Consider the following 24,399-nt stretch of genomic DNA (forward strand, 5'->3'; position numbering starts at 1 on the left):
TAGTTTATAATTATTACTTTTATGAATTATTAAGAACATTTGCAACTACTTACTGATGCATGCATGTTTGGCTATTAATGGATTTGTTCATGTTTTCTTTTACTTACGTACTGATTTAGTCATTTCTGCATTTTCAGATTGCCACCATGGTTATTAGAGTTAGTGGACCGCTAATGTATACAAGTCTAAATTTCTCTCTCTGACCCGTCTACTCATAGTCTGTGTTTATTTCACTCTGGCCTCTGTGAAGACTGGTGGAGTAATAATGACCTGTCAGCAAACCTTCAGCAGCCTATACCATGATTAGCTCACAATCAGTGAAAATGGTAGTGGTGCTGCAGTGTTGGAGGTTGTACTGGTGGATTTAATAAGGGTTAATGGCTTTGTTATTATATTAACTTTATCTTGAGCCTGTTTTAATGACTTTCAAGAGCTTTTATGTCTCTCTCTCTCTCTCTCTCTCTCTCTCTCTCTCTCTCTCTCTGTGTGTTTAAATGCATGTGTACGCCACCATGTGGTGGGTTGCAGATTTGTACTGGAGAATGCAGGCTCAAGTTACAGTGACTGGTAAAACAGAGCAGCACTTTGAGCCTTTCTAGCCACATGTAAACACACACTCCACGTCAGAGGTGTGTGCATGTGTATGTGTGCGTGTGTTTAGCCTTTTGTGGGAAGCAAATATCTCCAAGTTGATGGAAAACATGAACATTTCAATGTTGTGGAGACATCTGGCTTTTTAACAAAATATTAGTTTTTTTTTTTTTAACCTACCCTGAAAATCTTTCAATGGATGGTGACATGACTCCCAATCCTGCTCCTGGAGCACCACTTACTTCTTCATACCAGGCAAATGTAGGCAGCCACTTATGGCCCCCATGACTAATTAGATATAGTTGTTAAATAACTTGTACAAATATATATATATGTTTGTCAGAACAAAACATTATATCTCCAATATGATAACTTTACAGAAGAAGGAAAAAACACACTTTACTTTTAATGTAAGTCAGTGGAACCGGACATTTTTCCAAGTCATTTTAGGCCGTTTCTTTTGGTCCATTCGTCTTGAAATTTACATACAATATAAAGGATAACAGGTGTTTTCAAATTATGTCAAAAACTGAAAGCGCTAAAAATGGAGATACAAGGCTTCGTTCCGACAGCAGAGATATATTATTAATAAAGTAAGAATGTCAGTGCAGCTCCCCCCAGTCATAGTTTTTATGTGGTGACATAACTGTAAGGCTGACTGGTATGAACAAAACAATTAAGCAATGTTATAGAGGGTAGAGAGGAGAGAGGAGGTTCTTTGGTATGATTTTCTGAATGTTGAGGGGAAAACTTACAGTTATTCAAGTGCAGAATAGAATGCAAAATCAAGGAAAACAGAGTGCTGCACAGGCTCAGCACACTGCACATAATGCTAATAGTTCTGTTACTATAGACAGCTCCACTGTTGATGAGATACAAAAGAAAAAATATATTCATTACAGGGTAATAGTTACATCTCTCACCATGTAATGGAATTACATGTTGAAAATCTAACTGCTCATTACTTTAATTTTACATTACATTACTCTGTACCGAATTATCTCTCTATACTGGCAGAAAGATTTGCTTTTTTCAAGTATTATTTCTTAAAACAAAATGGATCCACCAATATAGTAAATAATTAAACACTTTTAAACACAAGTTTAAAACGTCAAAAATATATATATATATATATTTTTTTTGTTTAGTATTATTTTGGAAGAGTTGTACTTTACTGAAGTATTATTAAAAGTGAATATTTGGACTCTTACTCAATTACATTTCCAGAAGAAGAAAACAACTTTTTAATCCTTACATTTTCATTTAGATCTTCAATGTACTTGTTAATAATCTCAAAGGACAGGACATTTTTTCTCTCACCAATGAGTCCAATTTCTTCTGCACTTGAGATCCTTATCGTTTATTTTTACTTTAATATACTTGTGTGATTATATGTAGATACATTTCAACTTTCACTCTATGTTTTTGGCTCCATATTGCCAGTTCAAACTAAGAAAGATTTTGCCAAAGTACTCAATTACTTTACTTTTTCCATCTCTGCTCTCAACAAAGTTGATGCAGCTAATGAACTACACTGACAGTCAAAAAGAACTGCTCACATGCATACACGTCATAACTGTTAGTAACAGTTCACTTAAAGGAGGAAATCCACCACAAATGACAGATAATCCAACAAGACAATGCAAGATAGACATTGTTCATGAAGTGACGTTTGAGCGCAACTTAAAATCCTCTGAGATTTTGTGGGGCTGTGTTGGGAAACGTGTGGAGAAGACACATCCAACCACTATGAATGGTCTGTGGACAGAAGTAAATGTGAAAGAAGCTGCTCCATTTCTAAAGTCTTCTTAAAAACTTTAGGAAAGTTTGACACAGCAGTGACAAAGCAGTGGATACACTTCAGTGTATGACATATGCCTTGATCCCACTGTAAACAGTGAAAGGTCAACTCCACTTAAAATATGAGGTTAACTTATTACACAGCTTTTTTTTAGGTAACTCGACATTAGAGTTCACTAGAATTCACCTTAGTTTAGTCAACGGTTTGCAAGTTCTCATAACTCATATTTAGAATAGCATTTCAGTTAAACAATCAAAAATATAATGTTTAGTTCATTTCACTAGCTCTTCATAACCCAATCCCAACAGACATTTTCTACCCCTTGGGCTTTGCTTGGGGTGAAAGCTTGGGCATTTGCTCCACTCATGGGCCCTTAAAGTTACTTAAGTTTGTTGTTTCATCTTTAAAAAGTCAAAAAAAGTTTTTTATTTTTTTTTTTTACACAAGACATTGTAGCACACGTTGTTGTTCTGTCATTATGTTTAATTAACTCTCTTTTAGATCAGCAAAAAATAAATTAAATGGCAAAAATGGATATTTAAGAAGTGTTTTATATTGTCAGTTTGAGTTTTTGATCTGTACAGTTATCTTGGACTAAGTTAACATTTTAACTCAAACTTTTTTATTCTTTGTAACAAACAATTGTTATATAGGCCAACAAATTTAAATTGAACGTTTTCCCAGTACTATAACAAGCCCCTGCTGAGGTGAACTGACTGTGGTAGAGCTGAAAAAAATACTACAGTCTGTAAGCCAGTGATACTCTACAGAGCCAGGCCTGAGAACCTCTGAGCTACAGTAATGCATAATGGAAATAACCCACAAGGATAGGAATACAAACACTGTGTGTGTCTGTATGTTTGTGTGTGTGTAATCTGGTGTCAGAAACTCGGAGACGCTGGGATCCCACAGCTGGAGTCCACTTGGCCCCTCCAGCGTGCACATTCGTCCCATAGCACACATTCCTCCCTACTTAAAGGTGAACAAGCGCTTCTAATGAGTCATACTGAATGACATTAAATGCTGTTCTCCTTTACACTGTGGCAGCGTGAACAAAATCAGTTTATGGTCTTGAGTTATCAGTTCATAACTTGCACAAATCAAAGCAAGCAAGGCTGAAGAGCAACGTTGAACCAGAACAGGTGAGGCTGCAGACATGGGAAAAAGCTACAGCAGTTAAAGCACTGATTAGTCAGATTACAACACTGACTGGATGTTGATGTGTTAGATTTTAGAGCATTGTTGGCATCGTTAAGTGCTAATTCAGCAGGAAAGTAGAGCTTAGCCGGTGAACTACACTAGAAAACCGCCTTAAACATTGAAAACTCATTGTTTAGGCCCTAAACTCCTAAAAATAAAGGTTTCTAAATGCACTATTAAAATGATGGTGCTTCAAGAGTTCTTTGGTAAAGACAATGGTTCTCTACACAGTCATGAACCCTCAAAGAACCATCTGCAGATTCTTCAAGTGTTTTAAAATGGTTCTATATAGCACTAAAAAGGGTTCTTCCATTGTTATGATGTCAAGCTTGTAACAATAGAAAAACCCTTGTTGGTGCTCAATTGAACCCATTTTAAAAAAAGGTTCTATATAGAACCATCTTCAACACGTTCTCCATCAATCTGAAAAACCATTTCACCATGCAAATGGTTCCTCCAGAGTTCATGGATCTGTGTAGAACCATTGTCTTTACTAAAGAACCCTTAAAGAACCATCTTTTTATTACAAAACTTCCTACAAAAGGCTCTTTAAAGAACCATCCATTCAAAGGTTCTTTAAGGAAACATTTTTTCCTCTATGGCAAAGAATCAGCTACTCAAGACCAGTTTAATAATGATGAGACTCTATTCCTGAGCCTATTGTTCAGAGTATTTTGCTCGGAAAGGCATGTAATGTGAAGTTCTTGTGGAGCTAAAAGCAGAGCCAGACGAACTAAGCCCGCAGAACCGTTGCTGGCCGCAGCGCCGCTCACTCCGGCGCGGTCAAATTGCTCCAAGCTGCTCCGCGGGATCAAGGTGGAGAGGATGGCGGAGCAGATCGAGGCTCCCAGATTAGGCTCCTTTTGTGTCGGAGAACAAGGCACTCTGTTCTTTTTGCGCGCTCGTGCTGCAAGCAACATGTGGAAGTCATTGTGGACGAGCGGGCTGAGCGAGGGGGCGCTGCAGGGCGGATTCCTTCAGTGAGGCGAGTTGAGGGGGTGGGTGTTAGAGGGGGAAACATGACGGGGGTTGGAGTCTGGCCCCGGGGGTCTGGGTCAGTCAGCTGGGCAATGAGGGCTCAGCGGAGAGGAGTCGGGGGAGAGGTGTCTGAGGGGCTCTGGAGGGGGGTGACTTTGGAACTTCTACAACTTTAGAGGTCATCCAGCTGAAAGAAGAGACAACTGAGCTGCGGCTGTGTTATTATAACAATCGTATTATGTGAAGAGCTTATGAGACAAAACTGGAGGGGTGGGGTAAGAAAAGGAGGATAGAACGGCAAAGAAAAAAGAAAGAAACAGTGGTATTAGAGAGAGACAGAATGGGGTAAAACGAGATTTTTTGTAGGAAAAATGTATTAGACAGACGTGGGCAAAGAGAGAGAGAGAGGAGAAGGAGAAGGGGAAGGAGTCATAGAATAGACGAGAGAAGGACAGAGAGATAAAAAAAGAGAATAAATAATGATAAAGAGGGAATGAGAGAATAACAGAATATGAGAGAACGAGTGAAAGTGAGAGAGAAACAGAGAAAGAGTATATGAAGGAAATGATCTATTAGACAAAAGAGAAAGGAGAGAGAGTAAAGGTGAGAAAAGGTGAGGAAGAGGGAAACAGAATGGGAGAGAACGAGAGAAATTTCGAGAGACACAGAAAGAAAGAGACGGAGTAGATGAAGGAAAGAATATATTAGACATAAAGAGACAGGAGAGGAGGAGAAGAGAAAAAAGAAAAAAATGTGTGTGTGTGTGTGTGTGTGTGTGTGAGAGAGAGAGAGAGAGAGAGGGAAGGCTGAGTCAGAAGGGGACACCGTGAGGCCGTTTGTGGTGTTAGAGCGCCCTCTGTGTGGAAAATGAAGTGCAGATGTTCATTCTGGTTACTCAGTTCTGTACAGTCCTGCAGTAACTCCAGCACTAATTAATCCCCTTTCACTACATTATTACACAAATTAGCTTCATTAAAAACAAACTTCAGCTTACAGCACGCGCAGCAGATCTGCTGTACTTGCTACTGACACAGACAGTAACGCTTTGCAGATAAACCTAGTATGATAAACACTTCGTGGATACTGCCTAAGACCTAATCTGTAGTAGAAGTAAACGTAGCAGCTGTAAATAATATTTCCATCCCTGGAAAAGAGAACTTCTTTAATGTCTGATGTAGATGTAACTTTCTTTAATGTCTTTCACATTACAAAAACATTTCTAATATGACTCTCCCGAAACTCATTTTATGCAAAATGCTTCCAGAAAAAATCATACGAGTCTCTTTTCTTCCCTTTTCTATGGGAAACCGAGTTGAGAAGGATCTGAACACTGGGACTTTTATTTTGAAAGGAGGGGGGGGCGCTTCCTCAGAGCTATTTACTCAGAGCCAGATGATTATTGGTCGGGGATGGATGGAGTGTAAGAGTGAGGCAGAGTTAGAGCGCTGCGCTGCAGGAGCGCTGAGGAGAACAGCAGAGGAGGAGCGCGGAGTGGAGGAGACTCAGAGAGGACACTAACACACACACACACTTAGACACACACACACGCAGGAGTGGAGCTGGACGACTGAGGACACTCACTGGACTACTTTACTGGAGCTATTCAACTCGGTCTTTTTTCTTTTGTCAAGTGGGAACAACAAAGGGATTTTGAAAAGGTATTGTGTGAGTAAATTGGTTTAGTGAGACTAATTGGCTTCTTTTCAAGAGCAGACAGGATAGAAACATTTTAATTAGGCTAATTAGTTATTAAGGACAACATCCTCTTTCTGTTTTTTGGTCTAGATAATAGCTTTTTTGTGTTTTTATAAACACAAATCAGCTGGTTTCATTCAGCTTTTCACTCTGAACACAGATTAACTGAGTTTATTCTACTGTAGAGAGTTTTTTTTTTCTTTTTTACATTACAGATACGATATGAGCGTTTCTTTTCTTTTCCCTTTTTATCCTCTTTTTACTTTTTTTCACATTACAGATAGGATACAGTACTGGATTTTTTTTCCCTTTTTGCATTGCAGACAGGATAAGGCCGTTTTAATCAGGCTAATTAGTAAGGAAAAACAGGACCCTCGGGATTACTGAGCATTTCCTCGACCAAAGCCCATCATTAGATTCAATTCAAGGCGACTTCGTGCTTTTTTCACTCCTCTGCGGCGGCTCGATCGCTTTGACCCACGGACCGGAGGATTTTTGCCCCATCTCGCAGTTTGATTTGCGCGCAAAACTTTGTGCAGCGCAGAGCGGATTACACGGCTGCTCGGAGCTCCACCATATGGCCTGCAGTCCGAACTAATGACAAACACATTTTCCTCAGAGCGGATTCCTGCACAGGGTCGCTTTCTCGCGCTGAGGAGGAAAACCAAGCGGAATATCGAGCATCTGGATTAATTGTGTGTTGTTTTCACCTAAAGGGAAAACAGAGCGCATCGGCGCAGAAGCGCGTTTTGGATGCGCAAAGTCACCGCAGCGCTGGAGCACTCGGGGGGTGCGGCTGCGCGACTTTCTCCTGTTTTCTATTCCCATGGAAATTCATTTGTGCGCGCGTGGGACGCGACTGGAGCGGGACGGGTGACGCAGCGAGCCCCTGCGCGCTCAGCTGTTGCCCCAACGGTGGCACATCCGCAGCGTTTGGCGCGCGGGAGCGCATCTGTGTGCTGTGTGTGGGAGGAGAGCGAGCGAGAGAGAGAGAGAGAGAGAGAGAGAGAGAGAGGGTTGGGGGTTCAACCCCAACCTGCGCACCTCTCCTGAGCTGGTTAGGAGTGTGTGTGTGTGTGTGTGTGTGTGTGTGTGTGTGTGAGAGAGAGAGAGAGAGAGAGAGAGAGAGAGAGAGAGAGAGAGATGCACTCTTAAAAAAGATGGTTCTTTAGGTTTTTCAGTAAAAGAAATGGTTCTGCTTAGATCCATGAGTTCTCTATAGAACCATTTCACGCTTGGTTCTTTGCAGGGTGAAATGGTTCTACAGATTGATGGAGAATGTGGTGTACATTTAAAAAAAATGTTGGTTTTTCAAGGGTTCTTTAGTAAAGGGAATGGTTCCTTATAGGACCATGAACACTCGAAGAGCCATTTGCATGCTTAAATGGTTCTTTGCAGGATTAAAAAGGTTCTTCAGATTGATATAGAATGTTTTGTATGTGGCACAAAAAATACAAGATACAAGCTTGACATCGTAACAATAGAAGAACCATGTATGGTTCTATGCAGAACCCATTTCTATCAGTCCATGCAAAGAACCATTTAAGCTTGGAATGGTTCTATATAGGACTCATAGTTCTAAACAGAGCCATTCCCGTTTATAAAGAACCCTTGAAGAACCATCGTTTTGAAGAGTGTGTGAAACGGAAAGCTCTCTTTGGGTTCCCAGGCGGGACGCTGCAGCAGCAGAGAGGGCATAATTACAGCCCCTCTCTGCAGGGGTAATTGGCCAGGGGTGATTACCCCCCGTCCGCGCGCACACAGGAGAGCTCGAGCAAACGGCACAGTGGCGTCTGGAGGCAGTAAAGAAAAAGAGGAGGTGGACCCCCGCGCCCCCTCCAAGTCTCTTTACTGCTTTACCCCAAAACTTTGAAGTTGACGAAGAATTTAGGTCCAGCGCAAAACGGCGAGCCCCGCGGTGCCTGTGCGGTACAGCAGAGTACAGAGCGCTCTCTTCAGCTGTACGGCGACTTAATGCCATAAGACAGTCGTGGACGCTTGTGGAGCACCGCGGGGCTGTGTTTCATCTCAGGAGCCCAGATAAGGAGCGCGCGCCCCGTCACACACCGCAGCACAGACGGGTCTGTCTGCAGGAGCTGTTTAGATAACGAGAGGAGAGATAGAGGCGACCGAACGCTTTTGGAAACATTGCTATCTCTCATTTTCCTCATGTGCTCTGCTAAACCATCCTCAGAGACTCCACATTCAAAAACCCCGCAGAGCAAGAAATGTTTCCGAAGAGAAAACTTCATGAAAATGGAATTTCTCCGCGTTATATTTCATTGCATGGGAAACTGACCTCAAACATCGCTGACGAAACTGCAGAAAACTGTTGAAACCACAGCTGTGAATGTGTGGACTTCTTTGAAAAGTCTGAGTAAGTCAGAAAGCAAACAATAAAACTTTTGGACCGCTCCAAACTCCGGCCTATTGTCCTCAGACACGGCGGCGGTGAGCTGGCCGCTCTGTTAAACCCTGTACTGTGTCGCCCCCTAGTGGCCGCAGCAGGATTATCTGAGCTCACCTCCGCTCTTTGGCGAATTGGCTTCGGGTTACTGATTCTGCCGCGTCCAGCGTGTTTATGGACATGCCTGAGGACAGAGCTCGTCCAAACGTGAACTTTGCTGCCGATGATTCAGTGCAGCTTTTACTACAGCTGATCTAATAATACAGGGAATCCCGGCTCACTCAGAGAGAGGACCAGGTGTTCTGTGTGAAGGGAGTAGAATAAACACAGCGGACTGCATGTGTTAGACAGACTCATCTGTCCTGGCGAAACAAACAGCTCAGTCGAAATTTGCAGAAGCATAACACAGCTTTCCTTTTTCATTTCAGCTGAACTCGAGCTGACGGACCATGGGGACTGTGAAGACACATCTCCTTCTGGGGGTTGTCTTAGTAGGCATATTGGCAGGTAAGGAAACGAAAGAAAGAAAGAAAGAAAGAAAGAAAGAAAGAAAGAAAGAAAGAAGAACGAAAAAAAGAAAGAACCCGAGCTGAGGGACTGTGAAGACATCTGGGGGTTGTCTCAGTAGGCATATTGGCAGGTAAAGAAAGAAAGAAAGAAAGAAAGAAAGAAGCACAAAGGAAGGCTAAAAAAGAAAAAAGAAAGAAAGAAAGAAAGAAAGAAAAGAAAAGGAAAAGAAAAAAGAACGAGCGAACGTAAGAAAGAAACAAATAAATAAATAAAGAATACAAAAGACGACATCTCAAGGGGAATTCCACCCTTTTTTTCTAAATTTCTGCCTAATTAAATAATAAATAGGTTTGATGGGAAATGCTCCGTTCTTGAGAAACTTGAGTCAGAACTGTGATAAAAACCAGACGTCTGAAGAGTGTAGCGCCTCTTAAAGCTCCCTCACAGAAAGTTAGTACACCAATGTCAATGTTTTACGATAGTCCTGAGATAAAGTTTTGGCTTAAAACATATTTTAAAAATACATTCACAAACTCAGAAGACGCGTGTAGGTTCACTGGTGGTTTTCATTAGGAAATAAATAGGGTGTGTGTACTGTACACATCAGGACTCCTGGTTCCCATCATCACCACTCTAAAGAAATCTCTTCTCTACAATGAACCGTTTCACATCAAACCACTCTGAATGACGTTGCTTACATCTCAACGTCTGGATTGTGAAGAAAGTTTGAAAATGGGTGGAATTCCCCTTCAAAAACCTATTTAAAAGGAAGGAAAATAAAATGAAGAATAAAAGAAAAAAAAAACAAAAATGAAAAAAGGAAAAGGGAAAGAAAATGAATGTGAAAAGAAAGTTAAAATAAATGAAATGAACGAATAACAACAAAATAAAGAAATAAAGAAAGAAGTAAAGAAAGAAAGAAAGAAAGAAAAAAAAGAATGAAAGAATGCTGGTTTATTTGCAGTCAATATTCTTTTCTATTGCCCGACAAAGCGCTCAGCTGAACGCTGTGTGTGCTCTGTGTGCAGATGCGTGGAGGGTCGTGGGTGGTCTTCCTCCACCGACCATCGTTTCTGATCAAACTCAGTTCTTGTTAGAGCTGCACTCGGTCTTCAATATTAGCTGTACGGGGAAGCAGAGCGTGTTTTGGGAAGAGCCGTTACCGAAGAACACGCACGTGCTGCCGGGATACTACACGGCAACGCTGCTGATAGAGGACGCCGCGGCTTTCCACACCGGACCTTACCTATGTGTCTATGAGGAAGAGGAGAGCGACCCCGCCAGCATCTACATCTTTGTACCAGGCAAGTACACCAGCGAATATTGTACTAATCATCTTCAGCAAAGAGTTTAAATCAGGTAATTTAGTGTGTTTCCCCTTGTATTTTCATTAGTACCACCAATGCCACACAGTACTCTCTGAGCAGTTGTGCTATTAGGCCTCTTGTCTTTTACAGTAAGACCTGATTAAGAGTGCAGCACTGTGTTCCTGTAAGTCGCCAGGGTCTATTTTACTGCTCCGCGCTCGTTTGAATGTCATCACCTCCCACTTTCCTGCCTCTCTGGAGTAGGAAGACAGTACATTTAATTCAGTACAGCATGAGGCTAAGCTATGAGGCTAATGGTTAGGCTAAGCAATAATTTTATGCTGAACATTTTTGGTTAGTAGGCCTGCTTTGAACATTCATAATTCATATAATGACCCAGGTTTGTCACGTTGTTCAAGTGTATTAGTGTTTTTTATGCTTGTGGTTGTAGGAGGGAATTTTGAGCCTGAAATCTAACCCAATGGAAGCCAATGGGAGGTTATTTCTGTTTTGTGTCTTCATTTTGAAGCAGATATTCGACCAAAAAAAGCCACTAAAATTTCTTAAAGCTGGAAAAAAATATTGCCACTTCTATAGTCATTTGGACATAGTCACTGTACTTTACACTGTGTGAAAATTTTAGGTTAATGGGCCAATAAAAAGGCTCCAAAATAGCTTGAAATACAACCTCTTTACGTTAATTAACGTTACAAATTAAGAATGTTTTTTAACTCCTCTTGTTACTACTTTGGAGATGTATATTTTTCTTTGCACAGTGATGATAAGCTTTCACATAAAGTGGTGGTCTTTTATTTAAGTCACATGTGAAATAGACCCTGATTAATATGTTAACCCTGCTGTTTAACCTATGTGTGCTTGAGTGTAATGTCCCGTCTCCTTCACCCCTCAGATCCTGAGGTTCCATTCGTGCCAGAGGAGCCTTACACTCATCATGCTGAAGCCTGGCAGTCCCTCATTCCGTGTCGTGTTACGGACCCAGAGTCCAGCGTGCTTCTCCGGACCCAGCCGAGTGGACACGAGATCCAGGCCTTTTATGAGCCCAGTCATGGTTTCAATGGCCTCTTTTCTCCTGGACTGTATGTGTGTGAGACTGTTGTGAATGGCGAGACAGTCCAGAGTGCAGTGTACTCGGTGGCAGATGAGTCTGGTAAGCCTAATTCCATGTCAAATAAGTGATGAACAGTTGGTTTAAATGCTCATTTGACAGAATCCAACTGTGCCTGTGTTTGCTCCTTGCAGGTATGAAGTTCAGTGTGGAACTGAGAGTCAGTCAGCAGGAAGTAAAAGAAGGAGGCGCTTTCAACCTCACCTGCGAGACCCCACCTGGGGCTAAGTTTGTCCAGCAGTGGCTGCACACCAGCAAACAGGTGAAGACCTCGCTTTGTATCTGTCTCACGCTTATAAATGAAGGTGTCAAAAGGGTTTATGGAGTGATGCTATAGATGAACCACTTTATGTTGCCTTTCAGTGGAAAATATCTTTTTAAGTTATGGTTCCTTAAAGAACCATTCTTGCAAATGAAATGTGAAAAAGAAACGTTTAATGTTTCTTTTAGTGAAATATTTTTCATAGAACTACATATCCAAGCCAAGAACCATTAAGGAACCATTATTTTAACTGTGTATAGAACCTTTACATACGTAGAGGTTGTTTAACCCCTTAAATTCCCAGGGGTATTCCACTGTAAGGCTTATTACATGGAAAACAGTACAAAATGAATGCAAAATCCAAAAGTGGTTCTTCCATTGCATTCATTCAATAACTCTTTTGTAACGTTTATTTTTAAGATTCAGTCTCATGACTCTATGCTTTCTCCTTCATTAATCTACTGCATGCATATTGGTTGCCAAACCAAAGCTCTCATTGGATTGACTGAAGCAGAAGTGCCTTCTGATGCCATGACTTATGATCTCTCTGAATAACGTGGGAAGCGACAGTATGTGTCCATTTTACAAATGTTTAAAATGGAGGGTGACCCTTGAAACAAGAAAGATGCTTAACGACGGCGCAGTTTGATCTTTTTGACCTCTCTGACGTGTGGATGTCCAAGACAGATGTTGTGAGTGGGAAACTAAGCGATGTTTGCGTAGAAAAGATAAGAAAGCATGCGGGTGCATTCCCAGGGTGATCTATGTCTTACAGTGTGCGTTTTTCTGGTGTGTATGCATGTGCAAGGCCAAAAAGTGCGTGGCTGTATGTCTCTGAAAGATCAAAGGAGAGTTGTTACTGCTGACCATTTGCTCAAGAGTGTTTACGAGTGGCTTTGCCGGTGTGCAGGGTTTAATGTGTGTCCACAAACCAGTGCAGCTTTTTGAACAATATAGTATCAGAAGCGTCACTTCTCCATGCTCTCATGTCCAGTTGGATTTATTTTGTTGTCACTACTCATGGCATCTATATGCTTAAATATAAAGATTTAAAATGGTATGGAGGCCTTTTCTTCTAGGATCGATCTAAAACAGGGTCCTTTGGATGCTCTCAACTCTCTGCTGAGATTTGCAGCTTCTTTCCAGCCTCCTATAAAGAAGAATTTATCTCTGCTGAAAGATAAATGCTCTACCAAATGCCATATGCTGAAGCCAGAGCCAGATCTGGAGAAGATAGACAGAGAGAAGAACTAAAGCAGATCTTTTGGGCTGAATATTTTGCAAAGAAAGAGGCGCACGATAAAGAGAGGGAGCAATAAAGGATATGTTCAGTCCATAGGCACAGTTGTACACTTCCTATCAAAAGTCTGTGGACACCTAGCTTTTCAATGTGTTTGAGTACAGATGATCAAATTTTTGTTGTCACATATTGAAGACAAACAAGGTTTTAAACAAGTTGTACCTTGGGAGTAATGTCATTTTCCGCACGTCAGCACTCATCAGCACTCATACCTTACAGATTAACCCACCTTTGGGCCAAAAGTCATTGAATATGTGCTTTTGACAATAGTTTGTAAAAAAAAAGCTCAAATTATTATCTTGACAGAACCCATATACCAAAGAATTACTAAAGAGCTGTTTATTTAAAATGGGGGCTTTTCTTAAAATGTCAATATAATCAAATCATTAAGGTGTAAACCATGTCATATACAGTGATTTAATGTGAAATGCAACCTTCTGGAGAAACTTGTGAAGTCAGCATTGTTCACAGCAGTGGTGATCGGAACCAGACACCTGAAGCATTTAATGCCTCTAAAAGCTAGGCTCACAGAACGCTATTACAGGAAATGGTTATACATACACCGCCTAGTGCCTGAGACATTGTTTTACTGCAGATTTTAATTAATGTTTTGGCTTAAACCTTATTTTGTAATCTATTCATGGCGGAGAGGTACATGCATGGGCTTTCTAAGGAAAGATAGCAATTCACCATTTCACATTAAACCACTCTATATTACTTTGTTTACTTCTAAATATTTGAATTATGTGGATTTTAAATGGCCAGCGCCCACCAGCCATTTTAAATGGCCAGCGCCCACCAGCAGGCCCAAAGTTTTATTACACACTTCTATAACCTAAGACTAGCTCAGTCAGTTTGTATTAAAGTCCCTGTAGTTACTGATTAATACGCCTTATTCGTAATCCTGGGATTTTAAGGGGTTACAGCATTTCTCACTTAACTGAAAAATAATTGTGAAAGCAATAAAATTTCAAAAGAAGGCAAGGTGTCCCCACATTTTTGACAATGTGATTTGTTTTGGTGTAACCTCTCTCTCTCTCTCTCTCTCTCTCTCTCTCTCTCTCTCTCTCTCTCTCTCTGCTCCCCAGGCTGTAGGTGCTGTCCAGATGAAGCAGACGTTTCCAGACAAGGTTTTGTACATCCTCAGTATCCCGCATGCCTCGGTAGCTGACTCTGGCTACTACGAGTGCTCTGTCACTGAGCAGTTCGGTGGCCAGACCAAGTCCTCCAGTGTGACCGTCACTGTCCATGGTAACAATATCCCTCTCACTCCATCACAAAATACCCCTAAATTTACTGTCCAAGAGAAAGACTTCAAGGGTTAAAGGATTAGCTTGACCACACATGCTAATGCGGCTAAGTACAAAGCTAATAATAACCAGTTAACATCATTTCATTGCCCAGTGTTTATTTGTTTCTCTTATTCTTGGCACAGTTGGCTATTCTTTAAAACAGATTAGCTGATGCTCAGGGGATTTCTCTCTCATTTTGTCCTACTCTTTCTTTTTCCCTGGTTTACAGCGACTTCTTTCGTGGTTCTGGATCACAGTGGGATTGGAGCAGTGGAAAGTGCCGCTCTCTTGGAGGAGACAGAGTTCACCATCTATATTATATCTGACACTACGCCAAAGGTTACGTGGTTCAAAGATGATCTTGTGGTTGACGGCATCTTTGTGACCACTAAGACCACTCTTTTAGAAGACAAAAGGTACAAACTATATAGTAGGACGTATTGGTGAAAACAGACAGATTGATGCTCATTTAGTTGGCCATGTGTTGTTCCGAGATATTGGTTGAACATTTAAGCTTAACTAGTAGGCTTAACTGTAATCACTCGTACTGTAAGCACTGCATTAATTCAAACCTTGTCAAAGTCACTAATATGGGATTCCTGATGTGTTTACTGAAATGTGGCAGTCTGATATTATTATATTAGACAAGTGTCATATCCCAGTCCAGGAACAACTTGGGTGAATAGCAGCTATAGCTCAAAGCTCATCTCTGTCCCATCAAGGTACGAGAGTGTTTTGGTCTTGCGGCATCCTCAAGAAGATGACAGCGGCACATACAAAATCGTAGCATCAGCTGGATCACAGAGCGCCGAGTTCTCCTTCAAGATTAATGTCAAAGGTAAAATGTCATCCAGCCCACTGTTGATTTCTTGGATTAGCATTTCTCTCAGGTGCTTTCCTTTGGGTGAAAAAATGTATTAGAACATGTTTTACTCTATTTTCTCATATTTTATTTTTTCCCTGAGATCCACTCATGATGTTCATGTGGTTTTATGCCAAAAAAAACATCAATTCATTTTTACAAAACCATTTTCCAGCCTCTCTTTATCCCTTAGAATTAAACAGGCTGAGCATTTCAATGTGTTATATGTATAAGATCTCTGTTCTGATTGGCTGCCCCATATTGCACCTAGATGAAAAAGTAGTCTGTGCTGAAATACTCATAATAACTTCGGCACGAATGGATGGGGCTCAACTGCTGTAGGCCAAACAGGCAAATATACAGGAGTGTAGGATTCATGACATCACAAAATATTAGAACAGGCTGTTCTTGCAGCTTAGTTCACATATATAGACCATATGAAACTTTATCAATGTTTACATTATATATTTTATTTATTTTGAGTGAAAAATACAAAATGTTTGTATTTTTCACTCATAGTTTAAAGAAAGAAAATGAGAAATTCTGTGGATTTTTACATTTTTATTTATACCCCCTGTATGCACATAAGTAGAAGTTATTTTATTATGATGTACATTTTATGAAGTTCATTGTTGTGCACAAACACCTGTTTAGTATTTTACCATGTTTTAGTTATTGTATGACAGAGAACCAAATTGAAAAAAGTCCAAAAAGAAAATAAACTGCATGAACATATATTTCATTATGTGATTAACTGTTATTACCTATATCATTTCATAATTGTATTCAAATCGTATCACAATGGCCAATAACATCACTAGACCTCTAAGGGCTGGATGATGTTGTTGCCTGTCTTGACTGTATAGTGACGGTGTGTATGTGCATGTCCACTTCAGCTGCTGAACCACAGTTGCTGCAGTCCATACTGGCTCCAGTTATCTGGCCCAGGAAGGAAGTTCTGGTGGTGTCCCTTCACTCCACGTTCAAACTGACGTGTCGCGGTCTGGCAGAGCTGGCCTGGAGCTGCCCCGTCTTCAACAACGAACCAACGCTTGAAGATAAGAGGGCTGTCTTTGTCTCCACGGTGACCATAAACAATGCTACAGCAATACATACGGGGGATTACACCTGCTACTACCAGGACGGAAATTATACTGAAGAGGCCAACATCTATGTTTATGTGCCAGGTATGCCAGGAAAACAGGAAGGGCCCTGATACTCACAATGTTATGTGAGCTTGTGTTTCACCCCATTTGTTTATTGCACATTTGAATATATTTTACTTTACTTATTACGAAAACCACAGAATTTTCTTCAAAGGTAACCTGAATGTGTTCTTTGAACAAGTCTAAGGGGAGTTTCCCAAACATGTCAAAGCACAAAGATCATGGAATAAAATGCTAGAGCCAGTATGACTTTGAAACACTCTTTCTTTTGTGATGATGTTAAAGTGATGGTTCAAGCCAAATGATAATTTTTTGTTGTAGCTAAGTTGCATTCAAACATATTTGGCATTTAAAGTTTGCTATTTTTGTTTTGCACTTGAGCTACAGGGATAATTTAGCTAAATAACTGAAGCCTAAATCTCCCGAGTTAACATTGTGCAAACTACATGCCTAAATCATCATGCACTTGCTTCAAATTCCCTTGAGTTGTGAAAGCTGCACCATGTTAGATGTTTTGAAGTAGCATTACTGAGTTAAAAGCAATAAAAACAAGACAAAATATGATGTACGAGCGCTGTTACGAGTCACACTGTAAATCTTGAAACAATATTTTAAAAGTCAGAGGTGTCAGGTTGGATTTTGCATGAGTTTTTTGGCCCACATCGTATGTCTTAACATATTAATGCCACACAACTCAAAAAGATGTTTAGGTTTAAGTAAATGGAAAATCAACATTACACCAATGAAGATATGATGATAGTAGATCATTCACTCACATCCTCAGAAGACACGTCCCTCACTAGGTTTTGTCTGAGTTCCTGTTGAATACTCTTTTATCACAGCCACCATCACCAGATTCATCTGCTCCAGGAAGGGATTCGAAGCACAAACAGTATTACAAACTGTTCTTCCATATGTTGCGTGCAATTACACATTTCCAAATCCCCAAATCTTACATAGTGCAGCTTTACATTGGCTCAAATAGACTTGCTTATGTGTTTTCCAACACTGTATGACATACTTTTTTCAAAAGAAAATGAACAATGTGTTGCAAATGTTGCATAGCCATCCAAAGCTTGACTTTTGCCTATTTTTTATTTATTTTTTATTTGCCTACTTTTTATATGTTTTAATGGCACCAGTGGTGCAGTGTTGTTTTGCGAAAATGTCTGTTTTTCTCATACATTATTGCTCCTTTCAGACCCAAAAGTGCCATTTGTGCCCTCTCTGGTGCCGTTCATTAACCATATGCTGACGAGTCATGAGGAGACCGAGGTCCCGTGCCGCGTGTCTGACCCCAGTGCTAATGTGACTCTGATCCATTTGGAGACCCAGCAGCCTGTACCTGCTGCCTATGACAGCAAGAGGGGCTTTCTGGGCTTCTTCACTGCTGGAACATACGTGTGCCGAGCCCTGGTGAACGGTGAGGAGCACGAGAGTGAGGAGTACATCGTCCATGGCTGGGCAGGTGAGGCCATATTTGTGTTTGTGTGAATATACATGTGGGTACATATAGTGGTTTTAACAAAATCCACATGATATAATAACATGCCATACTGCAAAAAGGTGATTCAAATATGTAAATATTTTCCACATGATTGCATCAACACAATAATTCCCAAAAGTTAGTAAACTGAAAGATTTTCCAAATAATTGTACATCTGTGGGGTAGTGGAGGGTTTAAGTCTGAGCTTGATAGCCAACTTTTAGGTGCTCACCTTAAGTTATGTGCTTTAATTACAATTATACAACAGTTTGTTCTGACGACACAATCTGATTGGTTGAGAAGCGTTCAACACATTTTGTTACTTGTGATAAAAGCACAGTATTTTCACAATAATTGTTTTATTTTGCTAATCACTAGTTAGAAAGTATCATCTTGATTTATGCTGCCCTTAAGTTTGTACTTTACATACAAAATTAACAAAAAATGTTAAAATAAAGAAATTGATACTTTAGATGCAATATTTTAAGACAAATTATTACATCAAATTCCAAACATCTCATTGCCCTCCAGCAAGAATTCCAGATGGCGTCTGTGACAACTGAACAAGTAAACACAATGGAGCCAAAAACAAACAGAACACAATTAATCAAACAAGATGGGCTGTGAAATGCTTTGCAGACAGAGCAAATCGACATTCATTTTAATATGGCAAATATTGAAAAAGCTGAGTTGAACACAATATTATGGCAGTTTAATGGCTGTATCTATTACGCAGTAGGGTACTACTGCTTTAGTGGAAGGATGTGCCAACATTAAAGTAGTTTTTTAAAATTGAAATATGAGTTCAGTATCTGTCAGTACTCAAGGTTTCATCATCTGTATTAGCATCAAAAGAAAAAAGTTGTATCTTTAGTATTGATGTGATATATTTTATTCATGTGGAAATGTTCAGTGCAGCACTTTTGTTGGTGCATCATCTCTATGAAAGTCTAACACTCTTTATCTCTCCTCTCTCTCTTTTCCACTGGAGGCCCAGAGTTGCAAATTGAGCTGAAGGCTGAGAAAAAGGCTCTCTTGGTCGGAGAGACCCTCACAGTGAACTGCGTGGCAAAAGGCAGCGAGATGCTGGAAGACCGCTGGAAATATCCTGGCAGTCATGTGAGAGACAAACGGAATATTATTCAAATATCACATATTCCAAAAACATGCACAGAACAAAGCCTTATTGAAGGAATACTGCACTGATTTCAGTCTAGTGCATCTGCAGGATATGTTCAAGTGTCAGGGACAGTAATTCCTCTATAGAAGTGTTTTTGAGTCAAAGGGTTTTCTATTCTTTTACTAACTACAGAAAAAAGTCTCAAAATGATTGTCTATAATAACTGACTGTGTGCTGAGGATGGCATAGGTAGAGATTAGGTTGTACCATATCTTTGTGGCACGTGTTAAATTTAGGGGCCCATATCATTAAAAAAAAACATTGATTTCCATGCTTTTTTTTAATAAAAGATGTAAACATGGTTAAAGTTATCAGAACATTCAGTCCCCAGTCCATACAGTCCATGTATTTAAAGTAATTTGCAAAAACAAAATTTAAAATGTGTTGTTTTTTTGATGGTATAAAAACTGACAAATTTACACATATCCACCTATTCGGCCTACAGCCTATTCAGCCTTCAGCCCAGACTGCTTTTTGAATTAAGCACAATACACGATAACCAATCAGAACAGAGATAATTTGCATCAGTAACAGTAACTGAACAGTAACAAAAGATCCCGTTCAACTTAAGGGATACAGAGAGGTTGAAAGTGGCCATGTATTATGACTGCTTTTGGTACATACACAAACATAGTAGGTGGACCTCAGGAAAATAATAAAATTCAAGAAAAAATAGGATATGGGCCCTTTAAGAGATTGCTCGTAGGTTCAAATGTAGTAAAACTAGGTTTTATATGCAATAGGTTTAATATGAAATAACTGTGCATCAAGATGAATCACTTCACACTCGTGTTGTTTGAGATAGTATTACTATTAAGTTAGGATTAGTGGCATTATTGTATGTTTTTGTTATATGAATAAATGAAGATCAACTTTCTCTCTCTCTCTCTCTCTCTCTCTCTCTCTCTCTCTCTCAGGCTGGTCGTGGAGTGAAGACAGTAAAGGAGAATAAGAGGGATCAGGAGATTCAGTATACTCTGACTGTGTCTAGAGCCACAGCTAAAGACAGTGGAATCTACTCCTGCACTATAACTGACATTATCAGCAATGAGAGCCAGACTAAAGAGCTCACCATTACTGTCTACGGTACGAAGCACACAATATGCACAGTAGAGTGTGATGTCAATTTTAACAGACACAAACAAATTCATCAATCTTGTCATATGCAAAAGTTTATATTGTTATACGCAAAAGTTCTTAGTCAAATTACATAGTTGATTTTCAAAGTAAAAACATTACTGTAAAAAGACTCACATTTCTGCACATTTTAATACATAGTTACTGTTTATTTGCTGAATTTAACATATTGGAAAAAATAGAACATAAAATGTGACTCATGCAAAAGTTTTGGAACAGTTATATTTTATGTTTTCTTTTTTCCAACATGTTAAACTCAGCAAATAAATGAAAATTATGCACTAAAAGTTTCAGGATAAATGCCTTATTTAAGTTCCTTGTAGCAAATGTGGAGAGGTGTTCAAACTTTTGCAAGTGCAGCTGTGCGTACTACATGTCCAAAAGTCTGTAGACACCTGCTCGTCCAACCTTTCTTCTAAAATCAGGTTTATTAACAGGGAGTTTGTTCCCCTTTGCTGCATTTATGAGTTCAGGTACTGATGTTGGACGATTAGTTCTAGATCACAACTTCCACTCCAACTCATCCCAATGGTATTAGGTTGGCACGAAGTTCAATGCATGACGTTTCATTGGCAGTGCTTTTCTATGGAGATAATATATGCACTGCATTGGATGTACAGTTTATAAAATGTTGATTCTGTTATACTGACTGGATAAAGTTATTCTTTGTGTTGAACCAGTTTAGGATTAGTTTAGGATAGAAAAAGACAAATATTAATTGTTAAACAATTAATGACTTGCGCATGTTTTTAAATGAACATTCAGTTCCCTGAAGACTTGCCTCAGGCTAGAAAGCAGCATGACTGGGGACCAGTGTTTCCACAGCAGACTTAAACAAAATCCTTCTGAACTGATTAAGTTGGTTGTGTTTAGTAAAATAAACTGTGCTCTGCTATCATCTGCGCTCTTGTGCCTCTCCAGAGAGGGAGTTTGTGTCTGTGTCTCCTGCGTTTGACTCCATGGAGACGGCCAAGCTGGACGACGTTCGTGAGTTCAGGGTGGACATCGATGCTCTCCCCACCCCCAAGGTCACGTGGCTGAAGGACGGAGTCGTCCTGGGCGACGTTTCTGCCGAGATTGCCACCTCCCTCCGTACGATCAGTGAAACCAGGTTAGATGGCCTGAGACATCTTTATGTTAGATTTGCGGATTTGGAGCAGAGATTCAGCATCACTATTGCAAAAAGATTCTGCTGAAACAACAACAAAAACCTAGCTGTTGAATGTCTTATGTCTTATGTGTTCAATATCATTAGGACGAAGACATTCTAATAAGTAAACTAAGTAAACTAACAAGTAGTCATGTACATAATATCACTGTTGTTGGAACAAAACCTCTTATCTCCGTTTTTGTCGATATTCAGTTTTTAACATAATTTGAAAATGCCTGTTGCCCTTTACATTGTTTGTAAATTTTATGATGAACGGACCAAAAGAAACATCCCAGAATGACTTGGAAAAATGTCTGGTTCCATTGACTTACATTAAAAGTAAAGTAGGTTTTTTCCTTCTCCTGTAAAGTTACCATTTTGGAGATATGAGGTTTTGACCCAACAACAGCAATGTGTATCTCATGTATGTCTCAATCATATATAATCATGACTATAATCATGTTGGTGCTTAATCCACTAATAAGACTAGAGGTAGCAGGAGTGTGACATGACATGAACAAGCTGGAGTGAGTTGTTGATTGATTCAAACTTTGGTGTTTAAACATTGCAGTTGCATTAGATATCAGAAATAATGGAACTCTCCTCAATGCACTGTCACATCTCTGCACATTGCATTATCACCATGTTTCGATGTATCGTTACATCTTTATTCTATTATTATTAAGCTTTCAGCATATCATTGCTGTCCAAAAAAAAAAACAATTATCTCCATTTTATTTATTTTTTTCTTTTCATTTGAACAGCTTTTGCATTGTGTTGAATTTTCATAAAGAATGACCAATAGAAATGCTCCAAAACTGCATGGAATAAAACCTCTTCACATTATCTTGCATCTAAAGTAAAGGATGTTTTTGCCTTCTCCTGAAAAGTTACCATTTTGGAGATATTTGTGTTTTTTGGACAGTGATGAAATGTGGAACTTTGTTAAACCTGCTGGAAAAGCATTCCTGGCAGCTGTTAATAAAGTTGCTTAATAGAATTCTAAGAGTGTGCAAAGCTGCATCAAGGCAAAGCATGACTGTTTTTAATAACTGTAAAACATATAAAGTTTTGATTCATTTAACACTTTTTGGTGACTGCATAACTCCATATGTATTTTTCAGAGTGTCATGTCCTTTCATATTTCACCAGATGTAGTAAAAGGGAAAAAATGGTGATCGGGTTAGCGTGACTGATACTGTATATATATTATATATATAAAAATATTATATATATATAATATATAATATATATATATATATAACTGTATATATATATTAGGCCCTATGTGCATCAACATGAGAAACGTGGATGCTAACTGCAGCTACTTTGTGTCTGTATAGGTACCAGAGCACTCTCACTCTGATTAGAGCTAAGGCCGAAGACAGCGGCAACTACACAGTGAGAGCTGAGATAGGCAACCAGAGTGCCAGCCATTCCTTCAGCCTGCAGGTTAAAGGTGAAGTTCAGGAATGTGTGAAGCCCTGTCATTTTCCCCCTCTCCCTCTGTCTTCACTCGTTCTGTAGTTGAACTCACGAGTGTTCCCATCACGACTTCATTTACCTGCGTTTGCATGTATTCATCCCTCTGGGCCTTCTTTGCCTATGTTTACCTCTTTGTTTATCAGACCTTTTCTTTTTTTATTCGCATTTCCATGTATATTAATATCTTATCACCATTACAATCTGTACGGACCCGTTTTTGCTGAAGTTGGTCTGTGCGCATTTGTCCCATTTAGCTAATTAACCTATGTCTAATAATCCATACGTTGCTTTGTATCTGTGCATGTGCTGCAGTTCCTGCAGTGATCGTGGACCTTATGGACCTCCACCATGGCTCAGCAGCAGGCCAGGCTGCAGTGTGTGTCGCTGGAGGGTCTCCTGTCCCTGATGTGGAGTGGTACATCTGTAAAAACATCAAACAGTAAGAAGATTTGGACTGTCTCCTCTCTTCGCATCTGTGTTATTTTACTTTCTCTATCATTTCGTTTGTCACCTTTTGTTTTTGCTCTCATTCACAAGAAGACCAGGACAGCAAAAGAGTCTTCTTCTTGCTTTGTCTGGCTTATTTGCTGCCCACCATTTTCTTATTTTGTTGGAGTTTTTTTTTTACACACGCAATGATTCACTCACCTTTGTCTAATGCTTTCTTTTCTATTAACCCTCAGAAGTATGGCTGAACAATATAAAAACATTGCTATTGTGATAATTTACATCATAATATGTCACAATATGCTTTTCTGAGCGCATCATGGATTTTGTCGGTACTTTAAGAACACTGACCAAGTTCATGCTTCATTGCAAAGAAAGCATAATGAGGCCTGGTTAATTGGATTTAGTGCAGTATAGCATGTTTAATGTTTAAAACAAATCACTTGCACTCATAGTTTTCATATTATTTTATCAAATATATTCCATATCCATTTCAACCGATGAAACACCAGAATAATTAACATTGTGACATATTATTTGATAAATCTTGAAGTTTCATTTCGCTGCTGTCAGATCAAGACCTCGTATCTCCAAAATGGTAACTTTACAGGAGAAAGAAAAAAACTTACTTTACCTTTAATGCAGGTCAATGGAACCAGACGTTTTTCCACATAATTTGGGGTCTCTTGATCCATTCATCATGAAATTCACACACAAGGGACAACAGGCACTTTCAAATTTGGTCAAAAACTGAAAAAGGTTTTGTTCCAACAGCAGCGATTTATTTATATTATTATTATTATTATTATTATTATTAGCAGTAGTAGTAGTAGTAGTAGTAGTAGCAGTAGTAGTGCCGTATCACAAACTTCTACTTACAAATATTATTTGTCTCTACATTTGATTTACATAATTATATACTTACATAATAATAAATGCACTTTACATAGTAAATTAAATTTGTACTTGATTTAGATTCTGTATCACGAAGTTTGAGTCTACACTTACCAAACTAAA

The 24,399-nt window shown here is 39.5% G+C and overlaps 1 protein-coding gene across 1 annotated transcript in view; it reads left to right on the plus strand.

Annotated features, from left to right (window-relative positions):
• The first annotated feature begins 5,978 nt into the window (after nt 1–5,978).
• Nucleotides 5,979–24,399, plus strand: part of pdgfra (platelet-derived growth factor receptor, alpha polypeptide) — a 37,811-nt gene continuing 19,390 nt past the window's right edge. The window contains exons 1-15 of the mRNA XM_036581472.1: nt 5,979–6,228; nt 9,101–9,179; nt 10,211–10,486; nt 11,400–11,657; nt 11,750–11,877; nt 14,266–14,428; nt 14,699–14,885; nt 15,192–15,307; nt 16,228–16,518; nt 17,699–17,965; nt 18,975–19,102; nt 20,081–20,249; nt 21,222–21,411; nt 22,794–22,909; nt 23,248–23,374. Coding sequence (XP_036437365.1) covers nt 9,122–9,179; nt 10,211–10,486; nt 11,400–11,657; nt 11,750–11,877; nt 14,266–14,428; nt 14,699–14,885; nt 15,192–15,307; nt 16,228–16,518; nt 17,699–17,965; nt 18,975–19,102; nt 20,081–20,249; nt 21,222–21,411; nt 22,794–22,909; nt 23,248–23,374 — 2,474 coding nt within the window. The 5' untranslated portion in view covers nt 5,979–6,228; nt 9,101–9,121. The remainder of the gene's footprint in view (nt 6,229–9,100; nt 9,180–10,210; nt 10,487–11,399; nt 11,658–11,749; nt 11,878–14,265; nt 14,429–14,698; nt 14,886–15,191; nt 15,308–16,227; nt 16,519–17,698; nt 17,966–18,974; nt 19,103–20,080; nt 20,250–21,221; nt 21,412–22,793; nt 22,910–23,247; nt 23,375–24,399) is intronic.

Source organism: Colossoma macropomum, unplaced genomic scaffold, assembly GCF_904425465.1.
Source record: "Colossoma macropomum unplaced genomic scaffold, Colossoma_macropomum, whole genome shotgun sequence".
Classification (NCBI taxonomy): Eukaryota; Metazoa; Chordata; class Actinopteri; order Characiformes; family Serrasalmidae; genus Colossoma; species Colossoma macropomum.